This window comes from Papilio machaon, chromosome 12, assembly GCF_912999745.1.
Source record: "Papilio machaon chromosome 12, ilPapMach1.1, whole genome shotgun sequence".
Classification (NCBI taxonomy): domain Eukaryota; kingdom Metazoa; phylum Arthropoda; class Insecta; order Lepidoptera; family Papilionidae; genus Papilio; species Papilio machaon.
This window is the reverse complement of record NC_059997.1, coordinates 5,036,849-5,054,349: the sequence shown is the minus strand read 5'-3', so window position 1 is coordinate 5,054,349 and position 17,501 is coordinate 5,036,849. Positions and strand designations below refer to the sequence as shown.

Here is a 17,501-nt window from a genome sequence, read left to right as displayed (position 1 = left end):
TGACACAGTCTACTCTCGGACAGTTGCACCCATTCTGCATACCACGGTGGAAGCAGTCAAACGAATGGCCAATTAAATTAATTCCGTGGCTTGCATCTTGCTTTGCATCCCTATTGTAGGGTGAATATATATGCATAGATTTTGTCTTTCCTATGTTTAAAAGTATACCATTATCATGCGCCCATTGTGTTACTTGATCAAAATCATCTTGCATCATCCTTTCCATCATCTTTAAATCTCTGCCGGCCACCAACAAGCACATATCATCTGCATACATAAACACGCTACAGTTTCTGACCACATTGACCACACTATTTACATGCATGATGTACCCAACCGGCCCGAACACTGAGCCGGTCGGGACACCGAGCACCACACTCGCCTCTTCACCCTTTGTTCCATTAACCACCGTACATATTGACCTTTCTTTTAGGTAGGAATCGAAAAATCTATTCATGGGACCACCGATACCACATTCCTCCATGGCTTGTAGTAGTTGGTTATGCTCCAAGGTGTCAAATGCCTTTTTGAAGTCAACAAAAAGTGCTAAAAGTTGATTGCCTTCACTCAATTCATTATTGACATAGTCTGTGAACTGTCCGAGAGCCGTGTCAGTGCTTCTACCCTTTCTAAAGCCGTGCTGACGGTCGTTTATAATATTATGTTTTTCTAGAAATGTGCTAACCTGCTGTACAATAGTTTTTTCAGCAATTTTATTTATTACTGGCAGAATAGCAATAGGTCTATAATTTGTATATTCTAGGTGATTGCCTTGTTTGAATATCGGCCTTATAACTGCCTTTTTTAAACCACTAGGGTAGGTTCCCCTCAAAACACACATATTAATAAGTTTACACAATACAATACTAATCTCACTTTTTACAGTTTTTAAATCCTGAACTCTAATTTGATCCCATCCCGGCGACTTATTACAATCCAAAGTTTCAATAATTTTTTCCACTTGATCGGGTCTAACACTATTAAATCTAAATGATACATTTCTTTTTACTACATAACTATCTCTATTCAAAAATTTATAATCACAATTGTGTTTTAAATTTACTATTTCTTCTGTAAATGTTTTAGAAAATGTAGTACATATATTGTTTAAGTTATCAGTCTTCCCTAAATATTTAATTATTGTATCATCTACAGTTACTTTTTCCCTACCTGTCCAATTATTGATATGAGCCCAAACTTTTTTACAGTCTCCCTTGGACTTAGCTATTTGTTCCTTTCTGTATTTATTTTTTGCCGTGTTAATTGCCTTATTCACCATATTTCTATATCTAGTATACTCTAACCTTAATGTCATAGAAGAGGGGTCAGCTTTCCATTCTCTGTACAGCTGATTTTTCTTTGTTATTTTTTTAATTAACTTTTCACTCACCCATGGCTGTCTAATTCTACCCCGTTTACCCCTAACACTTGGTGCAACCGAGCACTCAGAATAAATAGAATTAAAAGTATTACACATTGTACTATAAAGTAACAGAGGGCATTCAATAGATAACATCGCTTCCCAATCTATTTCAGTTAATTTTCAGTCAATATATTTGTTTTCATTTGGTGATACTAGTGAAACACGACTTCTACTACGCGGTTCCGGATTTATTGATATAGCTAATTTAAAAAGGCGCGTGATACTCGCGATTATCTAGGTATTTTTATTAAGGAAGTGGGAAAATGTATTTATAGGTGTAGAATGAAAATGTCTGCGATACTTTGGTTACGTAAGATTTTTTGCTTTGTAGATACATCGGAATAAAAGTCGATAATTTAAATCTTTTTATAACTTTAGCATTGTTGGCATTCAGCGTCGAACTCAGCTTTTATACATCGTTGTGTTTATAAATATAGTCTCTACCTAATTGTTAAACGATTTACACACTTCAAATACTATCAAATATTATCCACAATTGTTTTTATTTGCGTATTATATGTCTGTTTTTTTTATATTTCTCCTACAATTAACTATAATGTTTTTGTTGGTAAGCTTTTACGCATCTTAGAATTATGCTAATCCTTATTTCTTTTGGCAGAAGAGCAATTGACAATTTTATTCTGTGACCTTATGTAGTCTAAACAGAAAGTACTTTTACTTGTTGTTAGAAGATGTTGTTTGTTCCTATTTTTACCATACATTTCTTTTACCCCTTCTCTTACCTTTCTTTAACCAATATAAAATAGTTACCGTTACATTACTGAGCATTAAAAACAAGAATATTTCAACTTCCACTTTTAAATCACAACATCTTTACATCTTATATATAAAATTCTCGTGTCACAATGTTAGTTACTATACTCCTCCGAAACGACTTGACCGATTTTTATGAAATTTTATATGTATTTTCAGTTGGTCTGATAATCAATATGTATTTTTCATACCCCTACTAAGTTTTTTTTAACTGCGCGCAGACGGAGTTGCGGGCGACAGCTAGTATTATGAAATAGTTTCTGCGAGCACTATACAAGAAGTGCTTGGATTAACAGCTAGAAATATACCTACTTGCTGTCTATACAAATATCTTAAAGAAAAATAGTAACGTCAATGTGTACATGCATGTTCTTTGTTTATGCCTGCATGGTTGTTGGCGTTAACGTAGGCGCGTGTCGCTGGTTACGTAAGGCTCGCCGGCCCATCACTTTGTACATACATTTATTGCGAATGCTAGATGTGGAGTGATTCTGTGTGTTTTTACAGCTGCATTTCGGTATGACCGGCCCGAGTGTGGCTCTCTGCTGTCCGACGATAAGCAGACGGCCGCACTGTACACACTGCCCACTCGCTGAAAACATCCTTTTACGTCATCAGCCCGTTATGGATCTCTCCGCGGATCGCGATGGATTGATTAACGATATACAATTCTATATTTTACTCGCTATTTAAACTTGTATCTCAACTATCGATTAACGTAAACGCACTATTATCACCGTATATATTATGTAAATAATTTTATTTTTAACCAACTGACGCTGAAAGATGTATTCATTTAGCGCACATCTATGCACACATGCTCGTTTTATTGTGACCTGTAGGCCTACGCGGGTTACTCAATTTTAAAAAGTCAATTGACAAGTACTCTTTCGAAGAATGTCATAGGTGACACGAAAAGCGAAAGATTAATGAATGATGATACTCGTTAAGTCAAATAGATACAATTGAAGATTATAACGCAACGCATCTAAGGTTCCTTTGGTATTGTGAATATCCAAGGTCGTCGGTGAGCTCTTTTCGTTATGAGTCCCATTGCTCTTTGCCCCCTTTTCTTATGAAAAAATGCAGAATTTCAGTAGTTCGATTTAGGGACGAAGAGTCTTGATTTACCACATTACCTAAGAATTCTAACAATTAGGGTGAGAGCTCTTAGATTCCTGAGAACGCTAACAGTCAGAAATATTTTTTGTTTATATTCTTAAGAAAAGATAGAGATTGATTTATTTATACTATGTGCTATATATTATGTGCTCTGTGCAGGTATACTTAGCATATATTTTTTCACCTTCCTATTAGCTTGTCGCATTATATTATAACTGGCTTTTTGTCCTTCACTGCCCTTACCTTTAATCGAACTGCAATTCTCAGTAGTTGCGTCATAAGCTCGGTACAATAATGCATTTTAAATCAATATGGTTTCATTCCATAAAAGTGAATACATAACTCATGTTTGTGGTTTTAGAATTACTGATGTATCATATTTGGCCAACTTTGTTAAATGTTACTATGAACTTGAAAAGTCATTATATTATATTAGCTTTATATCAATAATGTTTCATGTTACACTTTATATTAAAGTAAAATTAAAAAAAAAATAGTTTGTGACTGTGTGTGTATGCACAGAAAATATCGAGGCGCGTCAACAGTTGGCAGCAGTGGGCCGACTGCCGGCGAAGTCCGCGCCGTCCCGCAGACGATTACCGTTAGCGGCGATTCATTCATCGACTTACAAAGTCAATTAGGAGCCGAATTTAGCCTAGCGCACCGCGCCAGAACTCCACATATCTGCATACAAACGGCCAATTCCACCATACTGACTGTACATATCTGATGATATTATTACGTATAATGTTTGTAATAGATCATACTCGAGTATGCTACTCTATCAGGCCTATCTTAATAATATTGACGTATGTGCAACTCATTTTATTAATAACTTCGTTTATAGCGAGTGTTGTCGACATAGACCCTTTAAATGTATGAGCAAGACATCAAGATTAAAACTCTATCTTAAATAGATTAAATTTCAATCTTACTAATATTATTAATGCGAAAGTTTAGATGGACGGATGGATGGACGTTTGTTAGAATTGTTTTGTATGTGAGAGAGAAGTGCGTCGTGCATTTCAACGGAACGGGGTCACACGTCGCATACACAACGTTTACCCCACAAATCATATTAAGCTTACGCCGTAGATAAAAAAAAAAGTTTTTGTTTTGTCTCGACTATATCATAATTCAGCTTGTCGAGCTTCGAAAGACAATTCGTTTTGTTGAAAATGTCTACAGAATAACATCGCTACTAACCCGGTCGTTCTATTTGGGTTTTATTTTTGCATAACGCCTCAGGCTGACGGCCAACGCGTTGGAATGCAACTTTCGTACACTATAGAAACTAATAAAATCGACACAATTGATCGCCAACTCTCTCGTAGAAGCCAAATGCTAAAACATTTAGCATTACTTGTTAGATACTTTTGCGATCTTATATTATTTTCAATAATGATGTATTCGACTAAATCGACGTACGACTATAACGTCACGATAAAGGAACTCGTAAACACTTATTTACGACATTCTCGTAGAAAATCACGTGCAAATATTTGGCAACAAATATGTAAGCTAGTAATTATCAGGTACGCGTAACCCAAACAATTTTCGACTGGCAAAGTTTGATCCAAACTCTGTACTATTTTACAAAAAAAACCGGCCAATTGCGAGTCGGACTCGCGTATCGAGGGTTCCGTGCAAACCTGACGGTTTATAAGTAAAATTTATGATTTTCACAATTAATCCTTAATCTGTGCTATAAGATGTTACTTCGTACCAAATTTCAAAAATAATCTTAAAGAATCAAACTCAGAAGAGTTCACAGGAACCGCTCTGTAGGTTTTGACTCCCTTGCGAGTGTCAAAAATTTATAAATAAATTAATAAATGTATATATACCATAACTTGGGGTAGGCTCCGAGCCCCTCGGTGTGGACGTATAATGAGCTGATGATGATATATCCCATAGCTTCTTTAAACTAAATTGAAGTTTGAGTTTTTATTAACATTTCAAAAATAATAAATATGTGTTTAAATATCATTCGCGGAGTTGCAAAATATGTTTACACTTTTAAATAATAGTTAATCATTATTTTTAATGTTTGATATCGGTTAGGTCAATCGAGTTGATTTCTTTGTGATATGATTCGGTAAGTGATGTGGGCGGGGGCGGGGCGTGGGCGCCGCGTAGTGCCGCGTGCACCGCCGCAGCAGCCTCCTGACGTAGACCTCCATTCACGGAACTTGTTCGATTAAAACGTGTCAGAAATACTCAAATAGTTTATTGACTCATGCCTTACCTGTTGCGGATTAGCGCAGGTGTCCTTTCTCTGCGCTGTGATATAATATATACATCTCAATATTTCATTTAAATTTAGGTCTTATAAAGTTTTGTAATTTTCAAAGTGAATGGACTCGAAAGTTTTAAGCATTGTTTACTACTTATGGACCATAATATGTGTGTTGTTTAAAACAAAATAATGAAGTCCTAGGTGAGATAAGAACGTGTGTTTTGTCCCTAATTTTTTACCCAACTGACAACGGGGTAATGATTTTCGCGCAGTAAGTTTGTTGTTTATTATATTATGTATGTAGTTTTGTCTGTTTGTAAATTTCATTGTGGTGTCATTCGATTCGTCTACTTCCCCGGAGTGTCACAGGGTATATTACATCGGTTCAAAACACATAAAGTGGACGTAAGAAATAAAATTCTAAATTAGTGAAAAAAGTTGAAAATAGTTCGAATCTAAACAGTCCTCGAATCTATTTTTATATTGCTAAACCATTTTTTTAATTTTTTTTGTACATGTTCTAAAATAAGAAAGTGTTTTATAAACAGTACAGTTTTAAATTACAGTCAAAAGAAGGCGCTATTTCATTTATGAAAACATCAGTCAGTCGGTTTTTTTTTAATTAGGTTAGGTAGTTTATTTTGTGTCGCCTCAATTATTACTTTCTTACTTTTTGTTCAAATATTTATTAAAAAAAATATATTGTATAAACGTAAACAAATTTATATTTTGGATATAAAATAAATATTCTGGTAGTCAGTCAATGTTTACGACAAATCATGAAAGTGGAGGCGCGTGCTAGGAGCATACATCAGCGCTGACATGATGATTGACGCGCCGCACTTCGCAAATGCGACCGCACGATCTTTGCTCCATTTTATCGCTATTTGTCGAAATCTCGCGCGCCAAGCTCCGGCCTTGACCCACATGTGGCAATAGCAGCTTTACATGCCTGTAGTAGTTCGCGCTATTATTGTTAAAGCTAAAGATTTAATAAAAGTTTCCATTTAATTATGTAACTTTTAATAAAACTTAGGATATAAAATGACGATAAATAAGAAAAATATATAACAGAAAATGAACATATAAATAAGATGTCAAGAGCCTGAAGAGCATTTGTAAACTTCAAAGTCGTACCATTTACTATTCGAATTAAAAAGATAGTGCATTGCGCGCTTTAAACTTTTATTTAGCTCAAATCTTCACGATAGCATTCGAAGGCTAAGTTATTTTCCTCGGCAGAGCGTAAACAAAATTATCTAGCTAAAATCTCGCTAGTGCAAAGCGAGCACTTCGAAACAGACCGATTTATGCAAGAAAAAATAGACTTGGCATCGATTTCTCGGTATATGCTTATAAGTAAAAGTATTTCAAGAACACCGCATACATGCGAAGCGTTGGATGCGATGGTGTCTATTCTATAAGCGGAATAAGTGTACTTTATGACGGGACGGTGTAGATACGCGACATGATAATGGATCTGCCGAAGAGACGTCACATAGCACGTGGGTGGTCGACCACTGACATGTCATCGAAATTAACATTTATAACGTTTGAGCTAATGTTGTCAACTTGCATAAGCATTTTATAAATATCATCATGTTATTTGTTGTTTGTTGTGTTCTTAGAAGTAATTTTTAAGTATTTAGTAGCTATATATATTTAGTGTATAATTAAATATTTATTTTTTAAGTTCTTTAAAATTTATTTACAAATCTTACTAATATTATAAACTAGCTTTTACCCGCGACTCCGTCCGCGCGGAATAAAAAATAGAAAACGGGGTAAAAATTATCCTATGTCCTTTTCCTGGTTCTAAGCTACCTGCCCACCAATTTTCAGTCAAATCGATTCAGCCGTTCTTGAGTTATAAATAGCGTAACTAACACGACTTTCTTTTATATATATAGATGCAGAAGTTTAGATGAATGGATGGATGTTTGTTTGAAGGTATCTCCGTAACAGCTCAACGGATCTTGATAAAATTTGTAGTACATGGTCTCGAAGAACACATCCACGCGGGCGACTGCTAGTTTTAATATATTACTTCCAAGTAAGGTTAACGAAAGTCCGGCCTTAAAAAATTAAGCCAAAACTTTAAGGATCATAAAACCTTGCGCGTCGACCCCACATGTGTGGGATAAGGCCTGGGAGATCATTATATCAGTTACTAAAATAGTAAATAGTGTTTACTTTTTTTCATTATGGTCACTAGAATTACAGGGTTTGCTATGGAACACCTTACCATTGGTTTGAATTATGAACAATGATAAATCACAAAAATTATTGTATATTTTTATCATATAAATTGGGTATAACATATACAAAAGTACGTAATGCAACTTGTAATTGGCATTGGCCATCACGTAATTCTCACCAAACTAAAGTCGGTGACTCAGAAGACGAGCGGACGCACGTGCGCCAATGTGTTTACAATATTGTATTTGTAACAGTTTGAGTGCTGCAAAATATATGATCGCACCTGGAGAGACAGGACCCTTGCATATGGCGCTATACAGTACGACACACTTTGATTAAGTAATCTATTCTATTATACCAAAGAAGGAAGTCATCTCATTACTTCTAATATTTTTAGATGCAAAAGTTTAATTTTTCGTCGTAAAGTTTAATACAATTTTCAGCACCTACATTTCTTCTATGATTAACTCTTATGTTCTGAATTTATATTGTATGTATATTATATGATAAATCCTGAAAGAATTTGGTAATAAAATACAATTGAACAGATATTCAAAGATCTATTCCCTTTCTTACTAGGTAGTAAAATAAGACTTTAGTTGGAAGAAAGGTAAAATCACGACACAAGTTAAATCTACAAAAAAGTCTTACTGCTCTTACTGCAAGGACTGCTACTGATAATAATATTTGAAAATGTTTGCTTCCAAATATTTCTGATTTTGAATGGATGTTTTAAATTTTAACTCTGTTCCTGTGTATGTTTTTTCTATTTACGATTTATTCCGAGTTTCTCCTTACACGAATGTGTAAATTTCAATTTTAAATTACATAACTCACGTGAGCGGACAGATGTTTTATTTATTTCCCTCCTGTATTTTCGGCTTTATTGCGCGTTTTCTACATTACGTAACACTTTTGGATCTCTGGCTAGTTTTCAATATTATTTCCATTCAGTCTACTAAAAGAATGCATTTTATTTTGCATGCATCGAACGATCGCGGGCTACGCGTAGCAACACGGAAATATCTCGTAGAATTTAAGCAAATATCTGGACATCATTTTCAGCTAATAGCTTAGGTATGAAGTAAAAATATCTCGCAATTTTACTCGTCTTCTTCGAAGTCTCATAAGATCGAGGATTATTGGCTCTCTTTATTAATTATTCAAGTTAGGCTTGATTTTTATTTCAGTTCTTTGAGTGTACAGAATCTTATTAGATTAAGGTCAAATTTATCCATCAATTTAGATGAGTATGTGTTGTTTATAGCTGTAAACCAATATTTGATGTATTGAACATTGCATCAAAAACGTTCAAATAGTTTTTTGCTCTATGATATCATGGAATTAACGCGCAAATGTTTATATTCTCCGAGTCTTTGTAGATCTATTTTAATTTTCGACACTTCCTTGGAAGCTCCTAGATCCGTTTCAGTAAACAGAAGACGCTACTAATTTTTATCGGTAACCATGTAATTAAAGACCGTGATGTTTTATGAAAATACAGAAAAATAAAAAAGTTGTTTTTAGAAAAGTTAACGCCGCTGTCGTTCGTGATCTTAGTGTGAAATTGTACTAAGCATGATTTCATTGTAAATGCAGAGAGTCGATCGTCGTGCGGTGGCAGCAGCGGCTCGGAGGGCTCAGAGGGGCGCGCGTCGTGGCGCGTCACCCTCGACCACGACCTCGTGGAGACCCTGAGCGCCATCTACCCTGAGTGGTTTAAGCCTCAGCCGCGCCGCGAGCGCAGCCGCCCCGCGTCGCCGCCCTCATTCTCGTCGCCGCCTTCGCCGCCCTCGCCAGCATCCCCGCCGCCCTCCGACGATAATTTCAGGTACGCTTTTGTGTGTGAAATTTTTGTATCACATATAATGTATACAATAGTAGTGTAAACGTAGTTGATACCAAATATGTTATCTGTGTTTGTGACATGTTCGCAGTTCGGGCGCGGAGGAGATGGCCGGGCGGCAGGCGAGCAGAAGCGGCGTCAGCGAGCCGGCCAGCTCGCCGCCGCGCCTCTCCCCGCCCAAGGTGGTCGTCGACGACAGCCCGCTGCAGCCCGCCATGGGGAAGCACAAGGAGTGTGAGTTCCTCTCATCCCAAGTGAAATTGATCTTTTTTCATATTGCGTTACATATAGCCTACATAAACACTACAACATGAATAATTATAACTTAAATATATCGCCTATTTATCTAGATAATAAAAAAAACTGTTTTAAATCCGTTAACCTCTTTAGTAAATTTCAAATCACGCACTTTAAGTCTCTTGTAATCCAGTTAATAAATCGAGACAGATCTTTGGCAACCTTGCAAGCGACAAATATATACAACATAGACATCTTAGAATGGATTAAATTCAATTTATAATTTTCATTGACAGAAACAATTTAACTTATACATATATTCATTCCTCTAAGTAAGCTTTCCTCTGCATCATCCTCCACAAACATAGTTTATTTTTTCAAATCAAAAACCCCTAAACAGAACTTGAAATCGTCATCTTTATCTAATAATATAAAATGGTAAGATAAACGACCCCATCATGTTTGTACCACTTACCAAAATAGTTCGTATGTTCTGATTTCGTATGAAAATTAATTTGTCTTGAAAGTTGGTTAATTAACTATTTGGGTTTCGATGGACACTAAATAATAATGATTTAAATTTTAATATTATTTTCACAGCTCATATTGCTCCACTTGCCCAGAAATGTTAACATTAATGATCATAATCCGATTAATGAAAACGAAAATCGAATCTGAATATCTTTTTGCTTTCTTCGCTAGCCGCTTATGTTTTGTACTTTAACTCGTAACAATTTTAAAACGTCTCTGATATATGAAGAACAGACAATATCCATTTATTTAGGCTCTATTCGACTAAAACGACAAGTACAAATAAATAATAAGTTCTAGTTATTTAAACTGTAACCTTTCTTGTTACACACATTTATAGTATCTCTAAAGATAATATCCACAGCGATGAATTATCCAAGGACGACATGTCAATGTCAAAATTCAATCCATTCTCATGTATTATGAAAAACAAAAATATCTTTCTATCTGCTAACTCCACAAATTCCCTTACAAGATTTCGTAAGTAACATTAAAGGCGTAGCAAACATTTATACACCATGGAAAAAGACGCGTGCGTCGGAAAACAACGTGGCCTCGCGCGCTGAGGGCTCCAATGTTAATGATTCTCTACTACTGCTCGCCGCAAACAAAACAATATATTTAATAATAAGCCTTGAGCAATATTGCTCGAACGAGCTTTACTGAAAACAAAATTAAAATCTAACGACGCAATTTAAATAGTTACATCAAAAGCATTCAACAATTATAGTGAAATTTTTTACTATTTTATTTTGTTTAATGTAGTTTATTTTTATTTATTGAAATGTAATTATATTTGACAGAAAGTATCTCTCCGGCTAATTAACTTGCAAACACGTTTCAGATTTATAGTAAGACAATAGCTTTGTCAAACATTTTACAGTGAAAGTAGGGGGGAGGGAGGTAGCTGCCCTTAGCAGCAGCCCATACAGTTGGCAACTAACCTTACCTAGCCTAGTTGCCTCGCAACCTCCATGCACTGGGTATTATTGACTGAAGCAATTTAAAATTACTCCACTTGACTTGCAAATCGTGTTAATCGTTCGAACGTTTTAATTGTATATTTTTATTACAATGTTTGTACACGAACAGACTGACGTGACGGTTCGGCGCAAAGCCGCTATAGCAGTTTAGACGTGAACATTACAATTGATCGGCGCCGTAGGCATTTCCGGCCGCTGTAATCACAACAAACAATTCGTCTCCCACCCTGCGCCAATGTTTCACCGACTATCAAACACCTAACACTATCTATTTATCCTCACATTCACATCGGTAATCTCACGCTATACTACTTTAACATTGACAAGAATAAACACTTAAATGAAACATGTTACATACTGGAACACAATACTTAGTTGCTTCAAAGACACATTCACATTTGGTTGACCTTTTCCTACTTTTATAACGAACATAACTTTAGATATTTTTATACAAAGTTTATCTACAACTAACAGTTAACCGTTAGGTTTAAGCCTACATAAGCCGAAAAGAGGCAAATTTTAACGGGTTCAGAAATACGCTGTTTTTTCCTGTTTACTAAACTTTACTTATCATAAATATATTCTATGTTAATTAGTGATAATGTAGCTTTCTAATGGGAAAGGATTTTTTGAAATTGGTCCAGTAGTATGTGAGTTTATTCGTTACTTACAAAAATACCAATCTGTCCTCATTATAATATTAGTATAGATCATATTGCGTTAGGAAGTTATTAAGATTTATTTATACTTACATTTATTACAATTTATAATGAAAATCCTTAAATGCCTATGTATGAAAATGTGCACGAAGAAAATTAAAGCATAACTAAGACGCCCAGTAACCCACAATATTCGGCCCAGTGGTAGTGAATGTTTCGTCTGTAATACGGTCGCGGCATAACACTAGTTTCCTTGTGCAGTGTTTATTTATGTTGGCGTTGCGCCAGCGTTGTCCGCCCATCGCGCGCTGCCCCGCACCGACTTGCGCCCACCGGGAGATGGGCTCGCCTACGCTGTGCGGCCGTCGATATCATAAACTCCAAAATCTATCGACGTATCGATCGCGTCGACCACATCGTTCAATAATTACGTTGAATTCGTCACCCGGCGTCATGGCACAGGCCCTGCGCGGCAACTCTACTATTCAATCAGGCTCCATTGTTGTATTTAAAAGGAAACATGCACAAATTAAAATCGATAAACGTCACTGGACACCAACCGCTGTCGCAAATTCAATGTTGTTATTCTCACAAATCATAATATACATTTAGTTCCTTAAGGAAAAAATACAGTAGCATATTATTAGTTACAACACAATCATTACATTTATAAAGACATGTCAGAACGATGTTTATTATTAAAATGTTGACATCTTATTTCACAGCGTTAAAAGTAAAGCTGACGATGCGGCCTCCGCTCAATCAGTTGGTGGCGCAAGGAATAATGCCCCGTAAGTTTTCATATTTACTATTTTAAACTGCTTATTAATCAGTGTTCTAATTTGAAAAGCAATTCAGTAGCAGAACAATTAGTAACGTTGTATGTGATATGTGACGTACGGGCGGAGAGTCACCGCCGCGCTGCGACGCCCGCGCGCGTGGGCGAAAGAATTTTTTATTTACGATCTCGACACCGAACCGTATCAAACTACATACTATCATTTTTTGTAACATAAATGATTATTCTTTTCTTTTATAAAATCAGTCGTATTTAAATTTTATACAAAAATAAAATATATGTTGGAGTTTCTTAAAAATATACCAAGGTATATTTTCTCTTACAGCATTGAATACTCCAGCTGCGTATTTTGAACAATGCAAGCAACTTGAAAGAGCGAAAACTGGAGATTTGTTGAAAGCAAAAATACAAAGACGGCCTGATCGTCAAGAATTAGAACGAAGACATATTTTGGAACAAGTAAGTTTGTTTGTTTATGATTGTAACAACTCTTTTTGCATGTATTTATTGTGATCCCTCAATCTCCTGCAAGTCTCGTTTACTTAACACGTATGAGATACACATACTAAAGGTAGTTTTGTCAAATAATAATGTTGTTTTCTTTTGTTTAAGGAGAGTCATGTGGACCCCAGCCTGGCGGAGAAGCAACGCATGCTGAAAAAGGCCCGGCTGGCCGATCAACTGAACGATCAGCTGTCTCATAGGCCGGGACCCCTCGAGCTCATTAAAAAGAATATCTTACACACGGAAGAGAATATTGAGACGGCCGTAAAGAGTGGGACCTTAGCATTCAAGGCGACAAGCGAAGGAGCCTCTGGACGGCCCCAACATCCATCATCATACTGCGGGCCCCCGGATGAGGTGTCGCCTTCACCGTCGCCACCATCGACCTTGTCTCCGGCGAGCGTAGCGTCTCCGCCCCAGCATCCCGCGCCGGGCAAAGATAAGAATCGGAAGAAAAGCAAACAAAAACACCAACCGAAGTCGAGATTGAAATTTCATGAATATAAAGGTCCCCCGAACGCTCAAAAGGCTTCATCGCCCCCGGGCTCCGTGGAAACGCCGTACGAGCTTCTACTTCAACAGCAACAGCTGCTCCTGCAGCTGAGCTGTCCGCTGCTGCTGCCAGCCTCACCGGCGCCCTCCTCGGCCGCCTCGGTCGCCTCGGACTCCTCCGACGCGTTCCCCGTCCCGCCGCCGCCGCCCCCTCCCCCCGGTCCCGCACTCGCCGCTGCACGTTTCGAAGATATGAAAGTATCAGACCTGCGCGCCGAGTGCAAGCGCCGCAACCTGCGCGTGTCCGGTCCTAAACCGCAACTGATCGACCGACTCAGACCCTATTTAACCGAGATGCAAGAGGAGCCGCCGAAGTCTCCCGTGTCTATCGCGTCCCCCGAAATGAGAGATCCGGAGCCGCCGGAAGATATAGTACAATCTCAGCGACGTCAAATCGAAGAGCTCGAAAGAAAATTGGAGGCGTCGCGCCAGCAGTTGGAGGCGGTGAGGCGGGATGCCGCCGGCGCCGCCGCCAGCGACCAGAGCCGGCGGTTGTTGCAGGCGCACCTCTGTGTGTCGCAGCTTCGTGCTCAGCTCGACGCGCTGCAACATGCGCCCGCGCAGACGCACGCGCCGCGCTACCTGCTCACCGACACCGCGCCCGACCGCCTCGTGCGGCTCTTCACCGTCACGCCGCCCACCGCCGCGCCCGAGGCCGCTCAGGACACGCAGCCCAAGGCGGGTAATCCCGCCTACATACTCAATGGCGTCAAAGTCGTTCCCATAGCAATACTACCCACACATTACGAACCGGAACGTGCGCCTCCTCCGCCGCCGCCGATGCCTCAAACGCCTCTCTCGATACAAGACAGCGAAGACAGCAGAATCATGGATGACGTTTTAGAAATTCTCGTCGAAAACGGTGAACTGCCTCCGTCGGCGGTGGGGGACGTCACCGTCGATCCCGCCATGGACGCCGGCTACTTGACCGGCTCGAATGACTTTTCGCCGGCCGACGTGTTGAGTGACGATGTTCTCGGGGACTCGCACGTGCGCGATTCTCTCGCCGCCGACGAGCTGCAGCGAGAACTCAACGATATACAAAATGAAATAATGAACCACGCGGCGAGCGACTCCAGCAGGTGCGACTTGGACCCCACGGCGGCCGACATCGACGCGGATCTAAGCGCACATCTGTTGGGCTCGAACGACTTCCACACCAGCTTCACGACGGACCAGAGCTCCAACAACCACGACGACTTTTTCGGCAGGCTATTGGCGGGAGACTGCGACGAGAAACCGCAAATAGCAATGGACATCGGCGACGACATGCCCGAGCGTATGAGCATGACTCCCCTCACCAACGGGGACATCCTGGACAATCGCACAGGCTTCGAGGATATGGACGACCTGTCGCTGCCGTCCTTCCAGAACGAGGACACGAGGCACGGCGGGTACGACGAGCGGCCTTGCGAGTTCGACTTCAAGGACCTGGAGGTCCTCGGGGGACACATGGACAGCGACAGCTACGACATGGACACGGAGCTGATCCCCAACCTGTTCGGGCGCGGGCACGTGCCGCAGTGCGACCCGCTGCTGGGCGGCGTGCTGTCGCGTCCTGCGCCGCGTCCCGCGCGCAAACACTACTCCTGGGACAAGATTGAGTACGACGCCACCTGACCCCGCCCCCGCCCCCGCCCCCGCACCATCGCTCTCTAAACCCCATGATCTCCGCCATCGCGTTACATGCTGCATGCAACTTTTATATAAAACAATAACAGCAGTATTTAAATGGTGCAACGCGGTGAGAGTAAGAACAAGGGCGACATTCAGTGGGAAATGCTACAGTAAAGAGTGGCATTCGTGTAACGTACTCTAGTCGATTCAGTGACTTGATCTTCCAGGACGGTGACTTATTTAGTAAAGACTAGGTAATTAATGTAATGTCGTAACACAAAGTGTGGACATTGTGAAGGACAATGTGACTTATTTATATATAATGTTTAGTAACAAGTACTTAATACAAGGTACGAATTGTTTGTATCGCTAGTTATTTAAATGATTTGCCTATTTGTGTTAACTATTGAGTGTGGGACATTCGTTTTGTCACCGCGTGCGTGTTTACTTGGCTCATCATTGATACTTTTAATTTATTGAGGCGTATCTACTTATGTATATAAAAAGTATTTAAATATCAACTCAACTTAGTTGTGGATTTCTGCATTCCGCCCGATGACTAAAAATTTCGAGTGCAAAATGTCAATAAAAAAAATCACACATTAATATATGTAATTAGTAATGTGTGTACACATTGTACACACTTTATATATTACTACTGCCTGTCACTTGCATTGACACATATCGTTGTCTCTATTTTTTCAAAGAGAACATAAGTGATGACAATATATGTCAATACAAGTGTCACTGCAGTCGAAACTCGCAGTGAAATAAGCAATGTATCGTAAAATGTTGACGTCATTTGCTGAAATCCTATTAGTTCGGTTTCTAATTCCCGAATCTATGTGACATTCCAATCTTGCTGAAATTAAAAATACAGCACAAATACACGCTTGCATCTCTCTGTCACAAATAACATTAAAAAAATGAATACTTTGGTAGAATTTTGTGTTTTGTATACACAATGCAGAGAGGCAGTAGAGAGTAGAGACAGAGAGGGCGGGTCGCGTGCACAAGCCATCGTCATGGGTGGGACCAGCTCGGGAACAATGTTAGATGTGAATTCATTTAGTTAAAGTAGGGAGCCTACTTCGCACGCGCAAACAATTATGCAATCATTCTCCTGCTTAGTGTCTCTCACTCGCATACAAATCTTATTTTCCATTTAATTTAAGCCCTAGATACCTTCGAGCACGCGGTAACGTGTACATATAAAAATGCTCCTACTAAATGAATAATTTTCATTTATTAAATGTTAATGTTAACTAAAAGATTTACCATACGAACATAACATTCTTGAAAAAGTATCATTCCAGTGTATTGTCTAAAGTTTAGGATAGGTGCGCCGTGACCATTTCACTTCACTTCCGAGTGCTTGCATAATTGTTTGAATACCTTATTTTATAATTTATTTATTATCTACCGCTATCCTATGTAACCTTTAGTGTCGAAGCCGCGACGGCGAATGACTACGGAACAGAAAAACTCGTGAATCAGAAAATATTGCCATTATTTGCATTTATAATATAATTACTACGTTTAGTTAAAAAAAAAAAGTTTTTCGCGACAACGAATTCGGCTTGAGAGCCAATAATGTGCCAATCTTTTGATATTTCAACCAACACTGTCAATGTCGAGTCTAGTAGAGATTTGATATATTTTTCCATAGGTAATATTTAATTAATATCATGTATGTTTGCTAAGGTTTTTGGTTTTTCTTGCATTGGTGCGAATGCTTAAAGTGTTGTGATGCTCTTGAGGGTAGTTCTGTGATTGTACTTCAAAATCAAATTGAATATTTTTAAGTACACTCACATGCGGGATGGTGCTATGATGTGAAGGAATGGTCGTGATTTTCTGAGACCGAAATCTTCGTTTAAAACATATTGTTATCTCTCTTTTGTCAAAGATAATAAAGGATGATGATATGTTTTATACAGAGGTTTTGGTCTCGGCAATCTACGGTGGAAAGTGTAAGAAAACGTTTAACATTTGAACGACAAGTTTAACGATAAG

General features: G+C 38.8%; 1 protein-coding gene across 1 annotated transcript in view; it reads left to right on the top strand.

Moving 5' to 3' along the window:
- The window catches only part of LOC106719193 (verprolin), a 36,412-nt gene extending 18,911 nt beyond the window's left edge, over positions 1-17,501 (top strand). Inside the window, exons 2-6 of the mRNA XM_014513463.2 lie at positions 9,357-9,588; positions 9,695-9,837; positions 12,739-12,804; positions 13,138-13,271; positions 13,425-17,501. Coding sequence (XP_014368949.2) covers positions 9,357-9,588; positions 9,695-9,837; positions 12,739-12,804; positions 13,138-13,271; positions 13,425-15,488 — 2,639 coding nt within the window. The 3' untranslated portion in view covers positions 15,489-17,501. The remainder of the gene's footprint in view (positions 1-9,356; positions 9,589-9,694; positions 9,838-12,738; positions 12,805-13,137; positions 13,272-13,424) is intronic.